Genomic DNA, 26781 nt, shown 5'->3' with positions numbered 1-26781 from the left:
CGGCAACCCTTTATTCCCTGAATAAAGCCTTTTAAACGTTTGCTCTGTGTCAGCCTCGTATCTTCCGCTGCTCCACAACACTGGTGACGAGGGCGGGATACAATAAGAGGCGACCAGACGTACGACAGCTGAGCTCAGTCACTACGAAAAGAGCCGGAGCCACTGAGAGCTGATTAGTCGCAGCCGCTGATGCTCTCCGCGAGCGCGAAGTTTAAAAGCCTCCACAGCTGAGGAGACAGACGCCGCCTGACAGGCGCAGCCGCAATCGCTCTTTTGAGAGCGCGAAGCTTAAAACCTTCCCCAGCTGACGAGATAGACGCTCCCGCCTCACGATGACTTCTAATCTGGCATTCCCACCCTTCAAGCCGACAGCTGAGACATGGGAATCGTATAAAAATCATTTTTTCTGCTTCCTAGATGCGATAGACCTCGCAGAAGCCACAGACAATAGGAAGAAATCCTATTTCCTTAGCTTCTGCGGAGCCGCGGTTTTTGACACCGCCACGGCACTGGTCGGTTCTGTCAGGACTATCCCCTGGGAGGAGCTCCAAGAGATCCTCTCCAACCACTACTCCCCTAAGCCTTCCCAGATCGCTAGGAGACATGCCTTCAGGAATAGAAAGCAGGCTGAGGGGGAGTCAATTAGTGAGTATGTGGCAGCCTTACGATCAGCTGCCCTACAATGTGGTTTCAGGGATTACCTAGAAGACATGCTCCTAGATCAAATTGTCTGTGGGGTCAAGGACCTGAGACTTCAGAGACGTTTACTAGCAAAAAAGGACCTGACCCTAGCTATAGCCATAGAGGAATCCCAAGCTGCTGAGCTATCTGCTCTGTCAGCAGCTGAAATACAAGGGAACCCCATTAGGCAAGGCAGCTCAACCATTCATTCTGAGGAAGTCTCCCTAGATGAGGATTCTGAGGACCCAATCGAGGTAAACTGCCTCAGACAACAGAAGCCCCCTCTAGAAGGACCTAGACAAAAAACCAACCTTGCCCCCCTTGCCACCTATCTGCCTGAGCTGTGGAGGAACACATCTCAGGGCATCCTGCAGGTTCAGAAATGCAATTTGCCTGAACTGTCAAAAGAAAGGCCACCTAGTTAGAGTCTGCCAAGCAGGGAGAACTTTTCTACAAAGAACTCAGCCTGCTCCTATTTTCCAAAGGCACGTTGAGGATTGCTATACCTGCTACCACTCAGATCACACTACAACAGGCTCTAACAAAATAAGTATCTTTGTCTTTCTAGAAGGTAAGCCTTGCAGGATGGAGGTGGACACGGGATCTGCACTTTCTATCATGTCTTGGACTATGCTAAAGAAGATGCATCCCAGAATGTCCAAGAAGAAGCTCCTGAGCTGCCACCTGACTCTGCGTGATTACCAAGGCAAGACCATCCCTGTCCTCGGGAAAGGCAAGTTTTTAGTCCAATTCCAAAACTTCAAAGGCCACTTGCCCTTAGTGGTGGTAGATGGTGCCCTTCCTACTTTACTAGGATTAGACTGGTTCCCTGCTCTTGGCCTCAGCATAACTGGTATCCACGCTGTCTCAACCTCTGAAGTAGACACCCTATTCAGAGACTACTCTGATGTGTTTAGCGAAGATTTAGGGTGTTACTCTGGTACCCCTATTTCATTCAATGTAGACCCACAGGCAACTCCCATCCGCCTTAAACCACATAGGGTACCTTTTGCTATCCGCCCCAAATTAGATTTAGAGCTAGATAAATTACTAAAGCAAGGGGTATTAGAACCAGTAGATTTTGCTAGATGGGAGACCCCCATAGTCACCCCACTTAAGAAAGATGGCAGTGTGAGAATCTGCGCAGACTACAAGACTTCCCTCAATAGATTCCTACAAATCAGCGCCTACCCTGTCCCTGTCATCCAACATCTCTTACATACCTTTGAGCCTGGGACTATTTTTGCAAAATTAGATATGTCCCAGGCCTACCAACAGTTCCCTGTAGATGACCAAACTGCAGAATTACAAACCATAGTCACCCATAGGGGTGCATTTAAGTGCAAGCGTCTACAGTTTGGCGTTAGTGTAGCCCCTGGGATTTTTCAATCCCTAATGGAGAGGCTTCTCCAAGGACTCCCAGGCATAGTCCCCTATTTTGATGACATTTTGGTTTCCGCTAGAGATAAAACACTAATTCATAGGGTCAGAGCAGTCCTAGACCGTTGTAGGCAGCATGGCCTTAAACTTAAAAGGGACAAGTGCACCATCGCCACTAAGCAAGTGGACTTTCTAGGCTACAGAATTGATGCCTCTGGTATTCACCCAATTGAGTCCAAAGTCAGGGCTATCCACGAGGCACCCACACCTACCAACAAGACTGAGCTCCAAGCCTTCTTAGGGCTTCTAAATTTCTATGCTGCATTCCTTCCACATAAAGCATCTATAGCAGAACCTCTGCACAGACTTTTAGATAAACAATCCCCCTGGCATTGGGGACCAAGGGAAGCCCATGCTTTCAAATCCGTCAAGTCCTTGCTCACATTTAATGCAGTTTTAATTCAATTCAATCAGCAGCTGCCCTTAGTCCTGGCAGCAGATGCATCCCCCTTTGGTATAGGGGCAGTTCTGAGCCACAGGCTCCCCAATGGCTCTGAGGCACCAATTGCCTTCTTCTCAAGAACTTTCTCTGCAGCAGAACGAAACTACAGTCAAATTGATAAAGAGGCTTTGGCTGCAGTTGCTGCTGTAAAGAAGTTTCACGAATTCCTGTATGGTCACTACTTTGAACTTATAACAGATCATAAGCCACTTTTAGGCCTCTTGTCAGGGGATAAGCAAACCCCACAGGGCCTATCCCCGAGGATGACCAGGTGGACTCTGTTCCTGGCCACCTATTCATACAAGCTGGTGCATCGCCCGGGGAAGAACCTGTGCCATGCAAATGCCCTCAGTCGTTGCCCTCTACCAGTGCCAGTTGAAGACCCCGCGCCCATCCACGCCATTTTTGAGGTCAACGAACTCAACCTGCCTATCACAGCTGAGGACATTGCCACTCACTCCAGAAGGGACAAGGTAATCACCCAAGTCCTGGACTGGGTGGGAAGGGGGTGGCCTGCAATTCAGTACACCCCGAGCTCTTGCCATTCAAGATTTACAGGCAAGAGTTGTCATCCCTACAGGGTTGTTTGCTGTGGGGGACAAGGGTGGTCATCCCTACAAGAGCCAATCTTAAAGGTCCTGCACAAAGGCTGCCCGGGCATCGTGAGGATGAAGGCTCTGGCCCGCAGCTACATGTGGTGGCCAGGCATGGATGCCCAGATCTCCAGCTGGGTAAGCACGTGCCAGCCATGCCAAGCAACCAGACCAGCACCTCCTGCAGCCACTCCTACCAGGTGGGAGGATGCTGGGGCCCCTTGGTCTCGGCTTCACATCGACCTGGCAGGCCCTGTGCATGGGCGGACTTTCCTAGTCATAGTGGACTCTTTCTCCAAATGGATTGACCTGGCTCTGCTTCTTCCACAACCATGCTGGCTGTCACGAGAGCCCTGACCAGAGTGTTCGTCACCCATGGCCTCCCTGACACCCTGGTATCCGATAATGGCCTCCAGTTCACCTCTTGTGAATTTGAAGTTTTGCAGCCAATCTGGGCATCAGGCACGTCCTCACAGCCCCTTTTCACCCTGCAAGCAATGAGATGGCTGAAAGGGCAGTTAGGTCAGTAAAGGAGGCCTTGGCAAGGTTTGCCCAAATTGATTGGCACTCCAAACTGTCCAGATACCTTCTGACCCAGCACACAACCCCCTGTTCCACAACCAACAAGTCACCTGCAGAGTTACTGATGGGCAGGCGCCTTAGAACCACCCTAGACAGGTTGCACCCCCATTACGCCCCTGGCACTCCTTTGGGCTCTGACAGCCAAGCCAGGAATTTTGCCCTGCATGACCTGGTTTATGCCAGGAATTATGCAGGGTACCCACTATGGGTACCAGGTCAAGTTGTTTCAGTTACAGGGCCTAAGTCCTATAGGATCCTCCTGGACGACAGTCGCATGTGGCGCCGACATGTAGACCAGCTGAGGAGACGTTGGAAAAGGACTTCAGACGACCCCCATTTCCTGCCAAGCGAACCGGTCTACCCAGCGAATGCCAAGGGACCGGTCTACCCAATGAACGCCGAGGGTCCGGTCTACCCAGCAAACGCCGAGGGTCCGGTCTAACCAGCAAACACTGAGGACCCGGTCTAACCAGCGAACGCCAAAGGCTCCCAGCCAAACTACCCGGTCTACCCAGCAAACGCCGAGGGTCCGGTCTACCCAGCGAACGCCGAGGGTCCCCAGCCAAATGACCCGGTCTACCCAGCAAACGCCGAGTGCTCCCAGCCAAACAACCCGGTCTACCCACCAACCCAAAAGATGCTCCCGAAGCAAGCTGAATGAAGGAACCTACTTGAACCGCCGCCGGACACTCAGGCAAAGGCTTCTGACGATCGAACTCACGCTCCTGCAGCTTCCAGGGCGACCCAGGGAGTGAGGGACTCGGTCCTACCAAGAGATCCTCCGGGACTAAGACGATCCGGCCGCCTGCACAGGCGGCTGGCCTATTTGCAGGACTACGCATGCTCCTGGCCAGGGGAAAGGAGTGTTGTATTCACAGAACTGACGGAAGTCCCCACTCCGGTCCGCCGTTCTGGTGGGAGTGCTGATCTCTCCCATTGGCTGATGCCGTTTGACAGCCGTCTATAAAAGGAGCTGTCAAACGGCATCAGCTGTTGCTGCCAACTGATCTGCCTGTTAGCTTCGGCAGCCGCGGCAACCCTTTATTCCCTGAATAAAGCCTTTTAAACATTCGCTCTGTGTCAGCCTCGTATCTTCCGCCGCTCCACAACAAAACTCACTTGAACTCTGAACTTTAAGATGGAGGATTGCATTTCAAAATTCTGATAATGATTCAATTCAATTTTCACCCATTAGCTCTAATCAAATACTGTATATATTTGCATATTTATAAATGAAGACTGTAAGTCGGGGAAGATCATGGGATTCTCAAAAGCACCAATGCACGATAGTTACCTCTCTTGTTTCCTCTGGAGTCCCTGGTCTACTTTTAAAAAAATAGAAATATGGCTTGCTGCAAAGCGAAGTACTATTCTCTAGAATCACATTTATGTGCAGGAATGCCCTTGGGCTCACAATCATGGTACCCTGTTATTTCAGTGGGATAACACTCAGAAAGAGAATCTTGCATGCATAAATTGTGCCTACACAATCTGCTTAATAGATGTTTTGTGAAATGCTATGTCCTCCAGGTCAATTTTGTGAATAGGCAATTCTTCCATGACAACCATTTTATGCATGCCCAGTACATGTTCTCAAACTTCTAAATGTCACCCAGGCTGAAAAGGTCACCTAAAGATTTAATGTCCTTTCTCTGAAGTCTTATCCACCCATAAAAGGCTGGCAACTAGCTTTCATTTTACTTAAATACATTTTTCTGCCCAAGGCAAAAGAGCGAAATACGATCCCACGACATCAATTTCCAACTGCCTCGGAACGTGAACATTTGAGGTGCACTTTGAAATAGTTAAATTTCTTACAAGTGGTGAATTAGTATCTACCACAATCATATGAACTGTTCTCTATTACCCAAAATGGACAGCTCATCAAAATAATCTCATCGTGTAATTAGAACTCTGCAATATTTCAGCCCTTAGTAAGTGAAACATTTCAGTAGTAGAAAGATATAGACAAAACTAAAGGGAAACCTAAATGCCTATTGTGAAAAAAGGAATAATGCCCTTTTGGGGATTAACAGCCATATGACAACCATTAAATATATGAGCTTTACTAAAAGAAAGATAGTTTTGAAGACTTATGTCCACCCTACGAGAATAAATCTGTAGGTATTACATGTGAACTTATTTTATTTTTAAAAAGGTCATGTAAGACAGCAAACCTCAGGATTTATTGTCATAGTCACTTCATACCACAAAGATATAAGTAGTTAGCCAGCAGTTACTGGAGGTAACGTGAGTCACCAAAATTCAATACAGAAAATGTTAGTTTTTCCTAAATATTTTGCTTGCAAATAAATGAGCAAACTAACTTATGGGAAGTTGTTCCTATGCCTCATATCTTCAATGGAATGAACAATTTTGTAAAGTACCCTTAGACTCTGTATTTGTGTGTCTGTAAGCATACATGTATTATGGAGGCTGCAGCCAAACACACAGATTCCCTTCCCATCATTTTAGGAGATTTCAATCAAGCAAATTTAAGGAAAGAGCTCCCAAAATATTTCCAGCATGTCAATTGTCCCATCAGAGGCAAAAATACTTTAGACGACTGCTACACAATAGTAAAAGATGCTTATTTATTTTATTTATTTTTATTTTATTTGGATTGTCAATTGCTTACAAGATAATAGGTATAAGTAAAAATATAGTTATGAATACATGGATACACATAAGAAAAATAAAAGAAACAATAGGACACGGATGGTAGGCACGTTGGTGCGCTTATGCACGCCCCCTACAGACCTCTTAGGAAAGGGGTGAGGTCAATAGTAGACAGTCTAAGGTTAAAGTTTTTGGGATTGGGGAAGAAACCACGGAGTCAGGTAGAGTATTCCAGACATTGACCACTCTTGCTGAAGTAGTATTTCCTGCAATCAAGTTTGGTGCGATTAACCTTGAGTGTGCATCTATTGATTGCTCTTGTATTGTTATGGTTGAAGCTGAAGTATTCATTGACAGGTTGGACATTGCAATGTATGATTTTATATACTATACTTAGATCGGAGGGAAGGTGGCGTAGTTCTAGTTTTTCTAGGTCTAGAGTTTCAAGTCTGGTGGCATAAGTTATTCTGCAATGAGTAGAGGAGTGGAGAACTCTTCTTGTGAAATATTTCTGGACTTTCTCAACTGTGTTAATATCAGATACGTAATGTGGGTTCCAGACTGATGAGTTGTATTCGAGCATTGGTCTAGCAAATGTTTTGTATGCTCTTGTTAGTAGTATAATATTACCAGAGAAAAAGCTACGTAAGATGAGGTTAAAAACTCTTAATGCCTTTTGGGCTATGTAGTTACAGTGGGCTCTAGCACTTAGATCATTAGAGATGAGTACTCCAAGGTCCTTGACAGAGTTTGGATCATCAACAAGGTCTTGACTATTCAGCCTGCATTTTATTTTCTGATATTTTTTTTTTGCCAATATGTAAGACAGAGCATTTGTTTGTTGAGATTTGAAGTTGCCATTTGTTTGACCATTCTGATACATAGTCGAGGTCTTTTTGAAGGTTAGCAGTATTGTCTGTGGTGTTGAATAGCTTTATATCATCAGCGAAGAGAACACAGTTGCTCTTAATATGATCACAGAGGTCATTAATGTAGAGTATGAAGAGAGTTGGTCCTAGAACACTGCCTTGGGGGACACCACTGTTGACAGGTACAGAATTTGATAGGACGCTCCCAATTTTGACCATTTGTTGTCTGTTTGACAGGAATGCTTCTATCCAGTTATGCAGGTGTCCAGAGATATCGTAAGATTTTAGTTTTAGGAGTAGTTTGTCGTGTACCACTGAATCAAAGGCTTTACAGAAGTCTATGTAGATTGCGTCTATTGCTTTGCCCTGATCGAGTTGTGTAGTCCATATGTTTTTGCAGTGTAAGAGTTGCAGATTGCAGGGTAGTTTTTTTCTGAAACCAAATTGTTTATTAGAGAGTATGTTGTTTGTCTCTAAGTGGAGGATAATGACTTGGTTAATAATTGATTCCATGACTTTACAGGTGACGTAGCATAAAGAGATTGGTCTGTAATTTTCAACTAGGCTGGGGTCTCCCTTTTTGAAGATGGGGATGACCGTGGCTTGTGACCATAGGTTAGGCAAGGAGCTGGTCCTGAAAGATTTTTCAAAGATTATGCTTAGAGGTTTGGTTATGTCAGTGGATAGCTTTTTAAAGAAGCAGGCACATTTTCCATCCGGTCCAATAGACAGAGATGGTTTTGGATTGCGTAGGGCTTTTTCAACATTGTCTTCAGTAAAATCGATATGTATTAGATCATTATAGTTTTCTGTGGTTCGACTAGGAGATACTGGGCATGATCCATTGCTGTTTACAAATACTGAGCCAAAGAATGTGTTAAAGAGGTTGGTTTTAATGGTATCATCATTGCAGTCTTTACCATTAGGTCCTTTCAGGGTGGGATGGACCTTGAGTCTTTTAGTTTGTTGTTTACAAAATTGTAGAAAGCGTAGGTGGAATTGGTGTGTAGAAGGCTTTCCTCTTGTTTAATGTGATAATTGGTGCATTCAGTCTTTATCTGGTGGCATACATTTTTGTATTGGCTTTTGAAGTTGTCAATGTGACCAGATTTGTTTTTCCGCCAAAGTGATTTCTTTTTGGATTTAAGCTTCCTTATTGTTATGGATAATTTGTTTTTTCTGGTTTTGGGAGTTGTTATTGGTACATATAGTTTGATGACTCTTTGGACTTCAAGTAAAAATATGTTGTAATGGTCTTCTACAGTATTGCATCCAGTGAATAGAAATTGCCAATCAAGGGATGAGAGATCGTTGTCTATAAGATCATAGTTGCCTTTTTTGAAGTTATAATTGGGGATTTTGTCATTGTGATGGTTTTTGTGTGGACATATGTTGAGACAAAAGTCAATCATGTTGTGGTCACTGTTGGAAAAGGGTTCTTTAATTTGTATTCCATAAATTGAATTCAAACTATTGCAGAAGATGAGATTGAGGCAGTTGTTAAATCTAGTATTGTTGGTTACTAGTTGTTCCAGTCCCAGGTTTGTAACAGCATTGTAGAAGGTTGCATGTATGGGTTCAGTTTTACATTTGTTTGCATTCGTTTAGGGTCCAGTTAATGTGAGGTAGATTGAAGTCACCAAGAAAGATAAAAGTGTGTGGGCAGGATGTTGCCCATGTTAGTAGTGAATTTAGCTTGTTTACATGTTTGATGTCATAATCAGGATCTGTAACATAATAAGAATCAAAATGTTATATTTAAGGACAGTTCACAGACGATGGTCTCAGAAAGAGCAAGCTCTTGGGTAACTTGAATGTTTTTTGGATGCAAGGACTTTTTATAGAAGATAGCAACACCATCTCCTCTACGGATTTCACGATCTGATCGGTAAACATGATAGTCTATTACTGTGGTAATGGAGTCAGGGAGATGCCATGTTTCACAGACCAATATGATGTTGAATTTAGCCATATTTAGTAAGAGGAGAAATTCAGGTATTTTATTCACAAAGCTTCTTGCATTGAGTAGCTTGTATGTAAGGCCAGTTGAGTTGGAATTGAGGTAGTTAGGGGTGTGCATGCCTAGTTTTGAGTGATGGTGGGTTGGATGAGATAGGGTTGGATGTGGAGTTGTGGGTTGTGTGACTTAGTTTTGATACAATCTGCACAGTAGTCAATGTAGAGATCCTTCTCTCCATTGTCTAGACATCTTTTGAGTTCATTGCGGAGTTCACAGGAGCGGATTCTTTGCAGTATGGATAAGTCTGGTCTTGAGCGAAGTTTTTGTGGTTGGGATTGGTTTTTGCAATGGCATTTATTGTATGAATGAATATGTGTTTGCTGGAGTCATTTTTGCAAACAACTCTACAAAATTTTGGGGCCACAGAGCCGTCATTTTATTTGTACCCAGGACCATCTCTGGTTATTTCAATGATATCTTCAGGAGAGATGTTTGTCGTATTTGAGTTGCTTATGAGATTATGAGCTTTGGTGATGTCATCTGATTCGTTGGTGTCTTCAAGACCAAGTAAGATGGCATTTGGACATTTCTGATCACGTTCCATGGTGTCTCTGAGTAAAGAGATATCATTTGTGGAATTATTTGATGGGATAGTAATTATTTGTGGTTGTGGTTTGGTGGTTATTGTTGGTTGTAGTTGTGATTGTAGTTGAGGTAGTAGTTGTGGTAGTGGTTGTTGGGTTGGGATTTGATTTTGAGCTAATAGGTAGTCGCTTATCAGTGCTGTATTTTTTTTTTCCAAGAGAAATTAGGCTTTCTTGTATAATTGTTTCAAAACGTGTTGCTAAGCATTTTTCTATTGAGTTCATAAGTGATTCTATGCTATTAACTCTGTCAGGCAGGGTATTTGGTTTGTTTAGCTTAGGAAAACATGATGGACATAGACAAGGGAATGTATCTGATGCTTTTAGGAGATCAGCTACTTCTTGGTTAAATTTTAAGCAGGCAAGGTGGCTTGATTGTCACAGGTAGCATTTGATGTTATTTCTGCTTTCATTGATGGTTTTAAGACATCTGAAGCATGTATAGGAGTCTGGGAGGTCATTGGTAGAGATATTATTATTTTTTTGTTGTTTGGTAGTGGAGGATTTGGAGTTTCTGGAGTTTCTGGCTGGCATGGTCAATGACAATAGTACACTAAACAATTACAATAGCTAATTAATGTGATAGGTAGACAGTTATTTAATGAATGTTGGTAATTAATAAATGTTAATTGATAAGTTAGAGAACAAATCAAAAGTAAGGTTACTTATTACTAAAATACAATCAATCAACTTATTACTAAGAATGAATCAATCAATCAATAGACAGATAATCAATGATACAGTATTAAATCTCTATCAGTTCAATGAATCAGTAAATTAGTGGTCATTTAACAATTAATTATTATACTATTATATGATAAATCAATTATTATAGACAAAGCATTATCTATAAATATTTGGTCTTGAGGTACTGAAATAGTGGAGGTAGTAAAATATTGGAGGTTTGTTGTATAAAGTTCCTTTGTTTTTCCTTAAAGCCACGTTTGTTGGTTTTTGTTTTGTTTTGTTTTTGTTTTAAAGAGGAAGCATTGCTGTTTGATAGATTTGAATGGAGAAGATTTGAATGAGCTCACCAATCATCTACTTTGGAGTTTGGAAAGGATGAGATTTGGGTAGGAGTTTAGTGAAGGTTGTTCAATCAGTTGAGTGGGAATTTAAATTCAAGCTGACTAATCAGCTGGGTGATTTAAATGGAGCTGGGTGATTTATATGGGGACTATCAATTTTCCATGAGTCTCCTTTGTTCTCCCCAATTGGTGGCCGTTTAGAATAATTTTTGGTGATTTGATTTAAATGGAGACTGTAGACATCATTCCAGTTCTTCCATCATCGGAATTCACAATCAATCTCAGTTTCAAAAGGCAGTTTTCCTGAATAAAAACCTTCTTCACACCTCTTCTTCTCATCTAGTCCCCCTTTTTTCCCCTCCTTTAATCACACTTTTCTCAAGCTGCCATTTAACTTTCAGAGTTAGAGGATAAAAACATAAATTAAGCCACTGCTGCTTAATCTCCACACTCACCCCTTCCGCTCTGGAGTCTTCACTTTTTAAGTTGTTTCTGACTCGGGTCCACAGTAAATCTTCAAGCCATTTACCCGCTCCTTCCTCCCACTGAGGTAGAGGAAAGGCGGCAGTTTTCAATAAACGTTTTTCAGTTATCAGTCCTTTGATTTAGGACATTTGCATGGCTCTCTAGCAGCAGCTTAGCAGAGAGACCTGGCCAGGATGGCAAGGCTGAAAGCCTTTACCATGAAGGTCTTTACCGTGAGTAGCTATGGGACACTATGATCACTGCATGATTCACCTTGTACCTGCCTATAAAGACTTAAAACCATGAAACTAACAATTAAATCAGTGAGAATTTTGTCTGATGAGGCAAAGCTGAAGCTCCAGGCTTGCCTTGATTGCACTGATTGGAATGTTTTTGAAGATACCTCTGCAGACCTAGATAAGCTCACAGATACCATAACATCATATGTCAGCTTATGAGAAGACTTATGTGTACCAACAAGGAACCTGCGAATATATAGTAACAATAAACCTTGGTTCACAGCTAAACTTAAGCAGCTACGTCGTTCCAAAGAGGAAGCCTACAGAAAAGGTTGTAGAATGCTATACAGTCAGGCCAGAAACATATTAACAAGAGAGATCAGAGCAGCAAAAAGAAGCTACTCTAAAAAGTTAAGGAATCATTTCTCAACAAATGACCCAGCAAACATGTGGAAAACTCTTAAAAACATCACTGGCTACAGTAAACCTCCTTCCCAGGCAGAAGGAAATCAACAACTAGCAGATGACCTGAATGTGTTTTACTGCAGGTTTGAAAAGAAACTACAGCCACCTATCTCCACAACCCCCATCTCAAACACACCAAGCCTCCTACAATTGACCACAACCCACTGGATTTACAACCTCTGGTGATCACAGAAAAAGAAGTGCAAGATCTATTCCACAGACAAAAGCCAGGAAAAGCACCAGGGCCAGACAAGATAATTCCTTCTTGCTTCAAAGTCTGGGCTGACCAATTGGCCCCCATCTTCACACGAATCTTCAATAGATCACTAGAGATGTGCTATGTTCCTTCCTGCTTAAAACGTTCTACCATCATCCCAGTGCCAAAGAAGCCCTCCATCAAGGAACTGAATGACTACAGACCAGTTGCTCTAACATCTGTAGTTATGAAAACCTTTGAAAGCCTAGTGCTGTCCCACCTGAAAACCATCAAAGATCCGCTGTTAGATCCCATGCAAGTTTGCATACTGAACAAATAGCTCGACAGATGCTGCTGTTAATATGGCTCTGCACTACATCCTATAACACCTTGAATCTCCAAATACCTATGCAAGGGTCCTCTTTGTAGACTTCAGTTCAGCATTCAATACCATCATTCCAGACATTCTTCTCACTAAACTAAACCAGCTAGCAGTACCTGAACACAACTGTAAGTGGATCATAAACTTCCTAACAGACAGGAAGCAGCAGACTCACATCTGATATCTGTACAATTACCACAGCTCCCCCCACAAGGCTGTGTGCTTTCTCCACTTCTCTTCTCCCTATATACCAATGACTGCATCTCAAACGATCCATATGTTAAAATACTGAAGTTTGCAGATGATACAACAGTGATTGGTCTCATTCAAGACAACAACGAATCCGCATACAGACAGGAGGTTGTACAATTTGCCTCGTGGTATAACTGGAACAATCTGGAACTGAACACACTCAAAACTGTAGAAATGGTGGTAGACTTTTGGAGAAACCCTCCCATACTACCACCTGTTACAATACTAGACAACACAGTATCAACAGTAGAAACCTTCAAATTTCTAGGTTCACAAAACCTAAAACGGACACCTAATATCAAAAACGTCATCAAAAAAGCACAACAAAGAATGTTTTTTCTGAGCCAACTCAGAAAGCTCAAACTTCCCAAGGAGCTGCTGATCCAGTTCTACAGAAGAATTATTGAGCTTGTCATCTGCACCTCTATAACTGTCTGGTTTGGGTCTGCAACCCAACAAGACAGACACAGACTTCAGAGGATAATTAGGACTGCAGAAAAAACAATTACTACCAAGCTGCCTTCAATAGAAGACCTGTATGAGTCAAAAAGAGGTCTGTGAAAATGAAGGCTGTGACCCCTCACATCCCGGACATAAACTGTTTCACCTCCTTCCTTCAAAACGACGCTATAGAGGACTGCACACCAGAACAACTAGAACAAGAACAGTTTTTTCCCAAACATCACCACTCTGCTAAACAAATAATTCCTTCAACATTGTCAAACTATTTACAAAGTCTGCACCACTATTACTATTAATCTTCTCATCACTCCTTATCACCCATCCCCCCCACTTGTGACTGTATAATTGTAACTTTGTTACTTGTATCCTTACAATTTATATTGACTATTTCTAGTATGATTTGATAGCTTATTGTACCCTATGACTATTATTAAGTGTTGTACCTTATGATTCTTGACTCTTGATTAATGTATCTTTTCTTTTATGTACACTGAGAGCATTTGCACCAAGACAAATTCCTTGTGTGTCCAATCACGCTTGGCCAATAAAAGAATTCTATTCTATGTGCATGAGTAAGTGAGTGAGAGTGAGAGTGAGAGTGAGAGTGAGAGTGAGAGAGAGAGAGAGAGAGAGAGAGAGAAGGTTGTTTCATACAATGGTATGAAACAAATTATTTTCTATTTATCTCCAATGAGTCTATTTTCTATTTATCTCCACTGAATAGCAGACTGGAAACCCTGTTAATGCTTTTCCTCATTTTACATGGAATCATTTAATGAATGTTACCTGCATTGTTTATGATAAACAATTGCTTACATTCATTTTATTATATCAGTTCTACTCTTACAGACCTTTTGTTTCCCACTATTTCTATAGGGCTATGGAGCTATACATACATTTCTAATGTGCTTAAATGATCACAGATTATACACTTATTTCTTTCAAGCATGTACATTTCCTCATAATGGTCCACTGAGAGTTACTTTAGATCATCACCGTGAATTTTTATTTTGTAAAGAGTTATTTTCTACTGCAGATTACTTTTCTTCACTACCAAAATGACTGCACTAAGATGCCATAGAAAACAATAAAAGCCTGAGCAAAATGAAGTATTAGTATAATACATCTATTCAGACATGAAATAAAGTTAGAAAAAAATTAAAGATCTATTGTTACTTTTAATTTCATATGATAACTATAAGCGTACCGGTTAGACATTAGCATGGCCTGTCTCTCTGACATGTGTTAATTCATCCCAAGAACAACCCAACTCCAGTCAAAAACCTCAGAGACAGGCAAAGTTTCCTTTTATTAGAGTAGGTATACTGGCACATCTGGGAAAATCTGAATCTGAAAGTTCCGGATTTTCCCTTAGTAATTCAAAAGTCCAAAACCCAACCCCTGCACCCATCAGTCCATCACATAATCCAATCACCAACTGTCCCAACTTGAGACATTCCTTCAACCACTCCTCCTCCAAGTGCAGGAATAACATGACCTTGACCGAAAGGAAGAATGCTATTATGTCTAACTACCAATACTCTAAACTTCCTCCCCTCCTACTTTCCCAGGCAAAGGAATATGACAACATGGAAGCTTCTGGTACTAATATGCCTTCCAAAGCTGACAAAGGATACCCTAAAACTCAGATCAAATGGAACTCCAGTCTATGGTTAGCTTAGCTCTATTTACATTCAGCAATACATTGATATTAGTCACATTTATACCTTCTTTTCAAAGAACTGAGATTGAGAATGTATCTATAAAAACAAAAACAAAAATGAGAGTAGATATTGTCTACTTCTGAATTTAGTCAATACACAAGAAAAATAATTTCCAGATTACATTGATTTAATTTCACCCTCCTTATTTAATCCAAAATAAAGCACTTTAAAGGAGACTAAAATACCTATTTTCTCTGAAATTTTCCAAAAAAAGTTCAGGGAAAGCATTTGCTTAAAATGTTCTCTTTCAGCAGTTTGTGTTCAGAACATTTTTCTCTGAAATCTTAAATTCACTTAGTATGTTTCTTTATATTTTTTCCAGACTATTTCAGTTGAAAATGACTGAATGGTAACAGCTACCCCAGGAAGCGTCTTTCAGTGGCTGCTCTTCATTTTTAAAAGGACCTTTCCAGTAATATGTACATTACATTAACCATTCATTCTTACCATTCATTCTTGGAGTGTAGGGTGTTGCCTACTCCACATGCTCAGCACATATCTTCACTAAATAACATAGTGAACTATGACTAACAACTGCACCACTAATTGCTGATTGCAAAATTCAGATAAATTGACTGAAGTGCAATTTTTTAATTCCCTTTGAGTTAGAATAGGAAAATACGTGATTAGCTACTTCATATTATTCTTGCTGAGGTCTTTTTAAAAAACGCATAGCTTCTCCTGAAAAACAATGGTTGATTGAACTTCAGGCAACAGCCTAAGGGTATACATTGTACATTATCATAGTATACTAATATATCATAATACATAAAGTTTATTTTTCACTTGAACGCATCTTTCATATAGATTCCTGGGAATAATATGAAAGTGATTTGCCATTTCCTTCTTCCAGGATGTGTTTTAAAGTTCCAGGTTAATTCCTATAGGGCCTATAGATAGATAGAATTCTTTATTGGCCAAGTGTGATTGAACACACAAGGAATTTGTCTTGGTGCATGTGCTCTCAGTGTACATAAAAGAAAAGATACATTCATCAAGAGTCAAGAATCATCAAATACAACACTTAATAATAGTCATAGGGTATAATAAGCAATCAAATAATACTAGGAAGTAAAAAAATCATTAGGATAAAAGCAACAAAGTTATGGTCATACAGTAATAAGTGGGAGGAGATGGGTGAAAGAAGGGAGGATTAATAGTAATAGTAATGCAGACTTAGTACATACTTGACAGTGTTGAGGAAATTATTTGTTTAGCAGAGTGATGGTGGTCAGGAAAAAACTATAGGACCTGGAATTTCCTAATAGTCTGTCATCCAAGAGCAAACCTCATCCAGGTCTGCCTTTTCCTCCTAACTAGGCAATATGATACAATAATTCTAAAATAATTAGATTTTTATTTAGCTTCTCTTACCAGACAGCCATATACTGTCAGTGCAGTATTACTCTCTGTCTTTCTTTGTGTGTGTGTTTATATGTGTGTGTTGTAAACTCTGAAATAGTTTGATTTGTATCAGTGATATTATCACATAATTAAACTAAACCATGATTGGTTTTATTCAATCCTTCATTTCTGAAGGTTTAGCTAGTCAGAATTGTACAGTAATGAAGTGATATAAAAATTATTGTCTTTTGGTATTAGTTTACAGTTTATTTCCCCCCTTTATTGCACTGCACATGTTCTCTAGGGAGAATGTAACACAGAACTATATAAAACTCCATTTAAAAGTTGATTTTTTTTTTCATCTACAAAATGTAAAATCCTATTGCTTAAAGATTCTAAATTATGACACTTCCAGAGTAATTTTCAGTTGTGCTTCTTATGAATTTTCTATCCATAGTTGATAGCAGAGTCTCTATCAATTGTTTTGTTAAAAAGTATTGCAAATATTAATGAAAGAACACTAATAATTAATCGTGCTAATTACACATTCCAATCCTGTTTAAAAAGATGTTAACTGTATAAGAAGTTACAAAATATAGGTAAAAGTGAACTGAACATTTGAATGTTTTGAATTTAAAAATACTCTTTTATGTAGCTGGCTTCATACTCTTCCACTTTTTTCATTTTTTCTATGCTATTGAATCTTCCTAAACCAATGTTCACTAAAAGTAAACAAAGTCTTTCTAAAATAAAGATAGTTTAATATAAACTATGTAAACTGTAGTTGTTGCATTGAAGCCTAAACTCAATAACTAACTCTGTTAAGCAAAACAAAGTAAAGCAAAGCAAACAAAACAAAAAAAACAACACAACCTGAAACTATTTTTTCAACTCAAGAAAAGGTATCATCAGCAATGACTACTTAACTATATAACAACCATTTTCTTTCCCTCATATAATATGGTTTATATTATGTATATGTATATGTATATGTATATGTATATGTATATGTATATATCTGCTGTGTTTTGAAGTAGCAATGTTTCACATACAAAGCAAAGTTATTAACCTCTGTGTAATTTTAAAATATTGATAGTAAATAGTTTTTCATTTTTAGAGATAAGGATATTGCTTCAGTTGAAGGAACATTCTTTCAGTGAAAACAGTCATTGAATTGCTGTGTATAGCGTATAAGGAAGTAAGGCATTCCAGCCAAAATAGACCACAGCATTAGACACAACATCAGAGGAAGACACTACTTTCAAATTATAGAAGGAAAACACACTTAAAGATTGAATTTGTAATGAGAGGCAATTGACCAAAGGCTGATGTTTTTCATTTCTACTCAAAAAATAGTTGCTGTCCCATTTGGCAGCATAACAGCTGGGCTGTGTAGATAAGTACTAAGGCTTAAATATAGAAGAGCTTCCATTGCAATAGGATTCAGCTTCAATACATGATTCGTAACAGTGTGTATAACATTTCTAAAAGCAGTAACTTTGCATGGAATAAAATCAGGAATCATACTCACGGAATGCTCTATAGAATTCTTCCAGGCCAAGATGCTTGTCACTATTATAATCATCATATTTCAAGAGATCAAAAAGAGAGCAGTCAGACATATCCTTGCCAAGTTCATCTTGTTTTATTACCTGACAAGAGAATTTGTAACCATGAAATTACACTGGAGCTCAAGGAGTTGAATTGTATAATTAAGTATTTCTAATATCATTTAATAGATCATATTAAAGATGCTGTAGGCCAGAGAACTAGAACTATGCAACAGCAGAGATTTCCAGTTCTTTTGTAATTATAAAGCTTGTCATTTAATAAATACATACAGAGAGAGAGAGAGAGAGAGGGAGAGAGAGAAAGAGAGAGAGAGAAAGAGAGAGAGAGAGAGAGAGTTTATACAATAGTTAAACAATAAGTACTAGAAGTATTCTGGATGGTTGAATCCCCTCCCATTTGCTCCCAAATTAATCCAGGTTTTATTTTTCCATATATAAAAAGGAACACTATATTTGTACAAGGAAAATGAGCAAGTCAATCTAAAAAGACATATCACAGACATAATTCAGTGTGTTTTTAGCCACTCCTGTTGCAGCCTATTCCAGCGTGTTCCAAACCTACAGTTTTTAAAACGAGTCTCCACAGAGGATCAGATAACAGCAGCAATAAATCAAATCAATAAATCCTTTCCACCTATTCTCAGATATCAACAGCAGCTAGCTAAACAATAACCTTTTACTTGCTGACTCTCAATACTACTTAATTACTTTAATACACTTATTACTTCATTATCTCAAAACTTATAACTTTTCTACCTCAAGACCTATATCAATGATTAGATAATGATGTCTCCAAATCAATTTCTATAAAATAATTAATTTTATCAATTGATTAATTGATTTATTGTTTTTATTGATTAGTGTGATTACAGTGTTTAGTGCATATCGTGTGATTACTGATCAGTGTAAATGATCAGTGGTTAGTGTAAATTATTTGATTAGTAAAATCAGTGGTTTAGTGAATTTATTTGACCAGTGTGATTAGTGATTAATGTAATTAATTAGGCTGTTTGTTGCTTAGCAAAATTATTTGATTAGAGTGATTTGATTAATTGATTAATTGATTATTATAATAGATTAATTGGTATGATATTGGCTATATTGATTACCCAAATATCTTGTTTGATTAAGCAATTTGTCTAAAATAATTGATTTATCATCTATTAGTATAATAATTAATTGTTAAATGACCACTAATTTACCAATTCATTGAATCGATAGAGATTTAATGTATCATTGATTATCTAGTCGATTGATTGATTTTTAGTAATAAGTAACCTTACTTTTGAATTACCAACATTAAGTAACTGTCTACCTCACATTAACTAGCTATTGTAATTGTTTAGTGTACTATTGTCATTGACCATGCCAGCCAAAAACTCCAAACCATCCACTACCAAACAACAACAAAAACATAATAATATCTCTATCAATGACCTCCCAGACTCCTGCTCATGTTTCAGATATCTTGAAACCATCAATGAAAGTGAAAATAACATCAAAGGCCACCTATGCGACAATCAAGCCCATCTTGCCTACTTAAACTTAAACAAAAGCCTAGCTGATCTCCTAAAAAAATCAGATACATTCCTTACTCTATATCCATCATGTTTTCCTAAGCTAAACAAACTGAGTACCCTGCCTGACAGAGTTGAAAGCATAGAATCATTCATTCACTCAATGGAAGAATGCTTAGCAAAGTTAAATTCACTACTAACATGGGCAACATCCTGCCCACAAGCTTTTATCTTTCTTGGTGACCTCAATCTACCTCATATTAACTGGACCCTAAATGAATGTAAAACTGAACCCATACATGCAACCTTCTACAATGCTGTAACAAATCTGGGACTAGAACTAGTAAGTAACAATACTAGACTTAACAATTGCCTCGATCTCATCTTCTGCAATAGTTTGAATTCAATTTATGGAATACAAATTAAAGAACCCTTTTCCAACAGTGACCACAACATGATTGACTTTTGTCTCAAAATACGTCCACACAAAAATCATCATAATGATGGGATCCCCAATTATAACTTCAAAAAAGGCAACTATGATCTTATAGACAACGATCTCTCATCTGTTGATTGGCAACTTCTATTCACTGGATGCAATACTGTTGAAGACCATTACAACATATTTTTACTTGAAGTCCAAAGAGTCATCAAACTATACGTACCAATAACAACTCCCAAAACCAGAAAAAAACAAATTACCCATAACAATAAGGAAGCTTAAATCCAAAAAGAAATCACTTTGGCAGAAAAACAAATCTGGTTACGTTACCAACTTCAAAAGCTGATACAAAAATGTATGCCACCAGATAAAGACTGAATGCACCAATTATCACATTAAACAAGAGGAAAGCCTTCTACACACCAATTCCACCTACGCTTTCTACAATTTTGTAAACAACAAACTAAAAGACTCAAGGTCCATCCCACCCCTGAGAGGACCTAATGGTAAAGACTGCAAAGCCAACCTCTTTAACACATTCTTTGGCTCAGTATTTGTAAACAGCAATGGATCATGCCCAGTATTTCCTAGTCGAACCACAGACAACTACAATGATCTAATACATATTGATTTTACAGAAGACAATGTTGAAAAAGCACTACACAATCCAAAACCGTCTCTGTCTATTGGACCGGATGGAATATATGCCTACTTCTTAAAAAAGCTATCCACTGACATAGCCGAACCTCTAAGCATAATCTTTGAAAAATCTTTCAGGACCAACTCCTTGCCTAACCTAAACAATTTGGTTTCAGAAAAAAACTATCCTGTAATCTGCAACTCTTACACTGCAAAAACATATGAACTACACAACTCGATCAGGGCAAAGCAATAGATGCAATCTACATTGACATATAATGGTACATGACAAACTACTCCTAAAACTAAAATCTTATGGTATCTCTGGACACCTGCATAACAGGATAGAAGCATTCCTGTCAAACAGACAACAAATGGTCAAAATTGGGAGCGTCCTATCAAATTCTGTACCTGTCAACAGTGGTGTCCCCCAGGGCTGTGTTCTAGGACCAACCCTCTTCATACTCTACATTAATGTCCTCTGTGATTATATTAAGAGCAACTGTGTTCTCTTTGCTGATGATGTAAAGCTATTCAACACCACAAACAATACTGCTACCCTTCAAAAAGACCTCGACTATGTATCCGAATAGTCAAACAAATGGTAACTTCAAATCTCAACAAATAAATGCTCTGTTTTACATATTGGCAAAAAAAATCAGAAAATAAAATACAAGCTGAATAGTCAAGACCTTGTTGATGATCCAATCTCTGTAAAGGACCTTGGAGTACTCATCTCAAATGATCTAAGTGCTAGAGTCCACTGTAACTACATAGCCAAAAAGGCATTAAGAGTTGTTAACCTAATCCTATGTAGCTTTTTCTCTGGTAATATCACACTACTAACTATAGCATACAAAACATTTGTTAGACCAATACTTGAATACAGTCTGGAACCCACATTATGTATCTGATATTACTCATCAGTCTGGAACCCACATTAAGTATCTGATATTAACACAGTTAAGGAAGTCCAGAAATATTTCACAAGAAGAGTTCTCCATTCCTCTACTCGTTGCAGAATACCTTATGCCACCAGACTTGAAATTCTAGACCTAGAAAACCTAGAACTATACTGCCTTCGATCCGATGTAAGTATAGTATATAAAATTATACATTGCAATGTCCTACCTGTCAATAAATACTTCAATTTCAACCATAACAATACAAGAGCACACAATAGATACAAACTCAAGGTAAACCACACCAAACTTGATTGCAGGAAATACGAGTGGTCAATGTCTGGAATACTCTACAGAGCAACAGAGTGGTCAATGTCTGGAATACTCTACTTGACTCTGTGGCTTCTTCCCCTAACCCCAAAAAACTTGAACATTGGGCTGTCTACTATTGACCTCACCCCTTTCCTAAGAGGTCTGTAGGGGGCATGCATAAGCGCACCAACGTGCCTACCATCCCTGTCCTATTGTTTCTTTTTATTTTTCTTATATGTATCCATTTTATGTATTCATAACTATGTTTATACTTTTACCTACTATCTTATAATCGCTTGACAAAAATAAATAAAATAAAAAATAAATAAATATTCATATTCTTTTCTTGGCAACATTCCAAACGTGGTTTGTCACTTCCCGTTCTCTTCTTCTTTGTTCATCCCCTCGCTCTTTCAGTCTAATCTGTAGTTCTGGTATTCTTTGGTACTGTTTCCTCTAAAGATTGAGGAGGCTTAACTTAGCTTTCAAACAATATTGCCATTTATAAAATGCCTATATTTGTCAGGGAAAAAAAAACAGGTCAAACCATATATTTCATTTGAATTTTTTATTCATTTTGATTTTGATTTTTCTATTTGAATCAGAAAATCAGTATAAGTTATGTGAGTTGTAAAATCAAACCGTTTTGATTTTGATTTTTCACAAGAAAACCTTTACATATGGAGATTATTAGTCTGAAAATTTCTTTTTCAAACAATATATTTTTGACTACAAACTTATCATACAAAAACAATGGCAGAAAGAAATTTCTAAATGAGCTCGGCAAATTTTTTTTTTTAAAAAAATCTGATAATTAAGTTCAAAGTTCTGCCTGATGCTAAAGAGAGAGTGTATTTTAAAAGTGTACTTTGAAGCATGCTACTTAGTTTTGTTAGAGGAATAAAAGGTTATTGTATGTGGAAGGCAGTGGTGGGATTCAGCCAGTTTGCACCACTTTGGGAGAACCGGTTGTTAACTTTCTCAGCCGTTTTGTGAACTGATTGTTGGAAGAAATCATTAGGGCAGAGAACCGGTTGTTAAATTATTTGAATCCCACCACTGGTGGAAGGGCATTGTTAATTGGTGAGTATCATAAAATGACAAGCTGTCTCTTAGTGTCATTAAATACAGTATTTATATTTATTCATTTCCCAGGCACCTTTTTAACATAAAAAATATTTTTAGAGACAATCAGCCAGTCCCAAAGATTGTCAATCTTTCAGCTGGTTATAAACAGAAAAAGCAGTTACCATACTTACGTTAGTTCTGTTTATCAAATATAAAGGCATGTCAGCAAAAAATAATGCAATAAAGAATGCCAGTACTTTTAGTTTACTACAGATATATCTTATTATAGCAATTCAGGTTCATTTTTATAAGCATGCAAATCTACCTTCTCAAGAGGCAGATTGTGTTTGTTCAATGATTTGCCATGGTATGAAAAAAGAGAAAATGCAGATACAGTTTCTGCAAAATGATGTTTTTGTAGAGTTCAAAAGGACCGCTGAGATTTTGCAACTTTGATTCAGAGTGATAGTCTTGTCTGTTTAACATTGCCTCATTAATAGAGAGCATGGAACTGCTAACATGGGTAATTATTTATTATATTATTATTATTTTATTATTTATTATATTATTATTATTTTATTATTTACTGATCACTTGAGGCAGAAACCAGAGGTGGTATTCAGCAGGTTCTGACCAGTTCTGGAGAACCAGTAGCAGAAATTTTGAGTAATTCGGAGAACCAGCAAATACCACCTCTGACTGGAGATTTTACAGTATACTTCCACTGCCACGCTCCCCAAGCCATGTCCACAGAACTGGTAGTAAAAAAAAAAATGAATCCCACCACTGGCAGAAACCAACTGGAGACATGGATGTACCACTCCCTCTCTGACAGACCTAAGTCTACCCTCGGTTTCAAACCTTGCAGTAGCAAGACTTCAAGACAATTCAACTTGTATTCATGTGAATATAAAGATTCTCATATTATTATAAATTCTGATTAAGTGATCCAGAGAAGCTGTCTTTCCTTTCTTCCAGAGGTCCACTGCATATTACAATGTGTTGCTAAAAATCACTGTGGGGTTTTGGGGAGACTAGAAAATCATATCTATAAAAAATAATGTTTAGACTTCCAGATTTTCTGGCACTTAGAATCCATGAAAATCATCTAGTACATAAAACAATGCAGGCCTTATTACTGAACTGAATTCATGATCAGTAAATTAAAATACTATGATTTTCCCACCAAGTCCTCCAAGAATCCACCTCAGAGCATTAAACAGTTCACATTTGGCACTATGATAATGAAAACAGAATGTACATTTATGCAAGGAATTATACCTGCTTCTGTGTCAGAAAGCATGCAAAACTATTTGTCATAATAAACATTTGTAACACAGAGACATTTGCCATACAGTAATGGGAATGATTATTATTGCTAAAGGTTTGATTCTAGGACATCTAATTAGTATGCCCTGACTGTATACTAATTAATCATATTATAAAATATTAGAGTGGTTTTATTTTAGCTTTACATCTAACTGGATAAGATGACAGGGATCATATTACTTACACCATATAATTCACAATGCATATTAACTAATTTCTTTTTTTTTTTTAATATACTTTTATTTTACAATTAAAATAGACCAACAACAATGCAAGAGAGAAAAAGAAAACAAGAAAAAGAAGAATAGAAAGAAAAAGATAGAAAACAATTAAAAACATTTTCATCTTCAACAGTTTGTGAGGCCTCCTTTTTATTATTTTATTATTATATTAACTAATTTCTTAGTAGAGTATGCTTTGTAATAAATTAATTTGTGATTATCACAAATAAGTTAAAAGGCAACATGATTTTTAGTAACAAAACAAATGTGAATCCAGATTTTGTGTTCATCAGGATTTGATTATCAGAACCTAACAGCCAAAATTCATTCAAAAATCCACAAAGTCAGTTGATAGATTAAATTAAACAATGTTCCATAAGTTGGCATTGGTTTTATATGGTATGATATCTGTCTCCAGATCTGTTGTCTAATAAATAAGTAGCTCAATTTGGCCTTAATTGGCCTAAATTAGTTTAGGACTGAACAGCAGGCACTAAATTTTTTATCAGTTCTCTTAATGCCCTGAACACTAGTTTGAACTCTTTACCTTATAATGCAGTTCTCTTTTAACATGTTTTTGCTACCTCTTTTTTTTTTTGTGTGTGTACTTTACTCAGAGTTTACATTTTCCATAGGAAGAATTATATAACTTTTCTGATCATTCCTTGTTAAATGTAGCACTTGTACTGCGGGTGATATAATAGCTTGATTATCTGCAGCTGCAGATATTTTTTCTAGGCCCATGAGAAGGGTGTCAGATTTGCTTTGACAAAAAGGTGTTTTTTTTTCCTTCATACAGATGAAAAGGCAACCCAATTTGTTTCAGTCAGATGCTTTGTATTGCTCTGAAAGCTAAACTGGCACTTCCAATTTCACACATGCATTATACATGATAGAAGCACCTAATAATCAGTAGTGTCAGTTGGAGTATGTGAAGCACAACCATATTGTTTTTCCACTTCACTCTTCGAAGTCAGATGGCCACACTGCTTCATGAAACAACTCCAAAGGGTTACTTCACTCAAACCTTTTTCCTAAATGTTTTCCCTTTAAGAAGTCTGTGAAATCCCAATATCCAGTACTTCCTACTACAATTTCAACCTGAGATCTTCAGGATTACTTAATATTGTAACATTTTAAATCTAATTTGAAGTTATTTTGCCAATGGTGGTTCTTTTTCTATTGGTTACTATTTCTTCCATAAATATTTATTTTGATTAAGTATTTTTCATTATTTATTTAACAGTAGACTATTCTGCAGTCAGACTCCTAGTGGCGAATAGCAGTTCAATTTTTTTTAAAAAAATCATATTTATTGCTTAAATACAATCACAAAGAAGAAGAAAAACAAATTTTATAAACAAAATATAAAGACAGAAACAAATAAAACAATAATAAAACAACAAATAGGGGGAGCTCTCAATCATCCCTTAATAGCAACTATCTATCATTTAAATGTTCATGAAAGAACTTTATGACTTCAACACTTTCAAAAATGATAAAGGAAAAGATACCATTCAAATAATGGAGGTATTCATTTCATTTTTAAAGGTGAACCTATTATTGTCTATCCCACAAATTCTATTCTGACTATTGATGAATGAACTAGATAGGGTGAATCTTGCTACAGTCCAAAGTGTATTTAGGTGACAATCCATGAAAAACAATCATGAGTTGTAATTTAAATCTTAATAGTAGCAAATGCAGCATCTGCAACATTGGTGTTAAATGCAGCATCTGCATTTAAGAAGAATAGTTTTTCAGACAAACTTAACTGACTTTGCCATCTACTCTTTTGAGGTTCACTAAAGGGTATTATCAATAGATATGCATTTCAGAATGGGTTGGGCATGTACATGTTCCACTATGTTCTTTTGTACTCAAGGCATCAGCAGATCTTTCCTTTGTGATTTAAAAAAATGACTTGAAGATGTGCAACTAGATAAGTAAGACAGTAACTAGGAAAATGACTGTACAAAGCAAATTTTATCTTTGTACAAGGAGAAACTTTCTGACAGTGAGAACAATCAACCAATGGAGCAGCTTGCCTTCGGAAGTTGTGGGAACGCCATCACTTGAGGTTTTCAAGAAGAGATTGGACTGCCATTTGTCAGAAATGGTGTAGGGTCTCCCGCTTGGGTGGGTGGGGGGTGTTGGACAAGATGACCTACAAGGTCCCTTCCAACTCTGATTATCTGTTATGTGTTATTATAGTTCATTCTGATTTGTGGCATCTCTTAAAGTGCAGCAATTAAAACCCTTACTATAAGTGAGTAGAACTTACTATAAGTAAGTAGAAAAATATTCATATGATGATTATAAGAATGGCAATCAACACCCATAATTATGTATGGAACTCAGAAGAATTTCAGTAATTTGTCATAAACCAGGAT

At 38.1% G+C, this 26781-nt stretch overlaps 1 protein-coding gene across 6 annotated transcripts in view; it reads right to left on the bottom strand.

The window, feature by feature from the left end:
* FSTL5 (follistatin like 5) overlaps positions 1-26781 on the bottom strand; it is a 389133-nt gene that overhangs the window by 136053 nt on the left and 226299 nt on the right. For all 6 annotated transcript variants that reach the window (XM_087963650.1, XM_026675826.2, XM_087963651.1 and 3 more), the window contains one exon: positions 17919-18039. In XM_087963650.1, coding sequence (XP_087819776.1) covers positions 17919-18039 — 121 coding nt within the window. The remainder of the gene's footprint in view (positions 1-17918; positions 18040-26781) is intronic.

This window comes from Notechis scutatus, chromosome 4 (assembly GCF_049901735.1).
Source record: "Notechis scutatus isolate UNSWTSFEM ecotype Mainland chromosome 4, rNotScu1.2, whole genome shotgun sequence".
Lineage (NCBI taxonomy): Eukaryota > Metazoa > Chordata > Lepidosauria > Squamata > Elapidae > Notechis > Notechis scutatus.
Note: the sequence above shows the minus strand (reverse complement) of the source record. Positions and strands in the feature narration are given on the sequence as shown.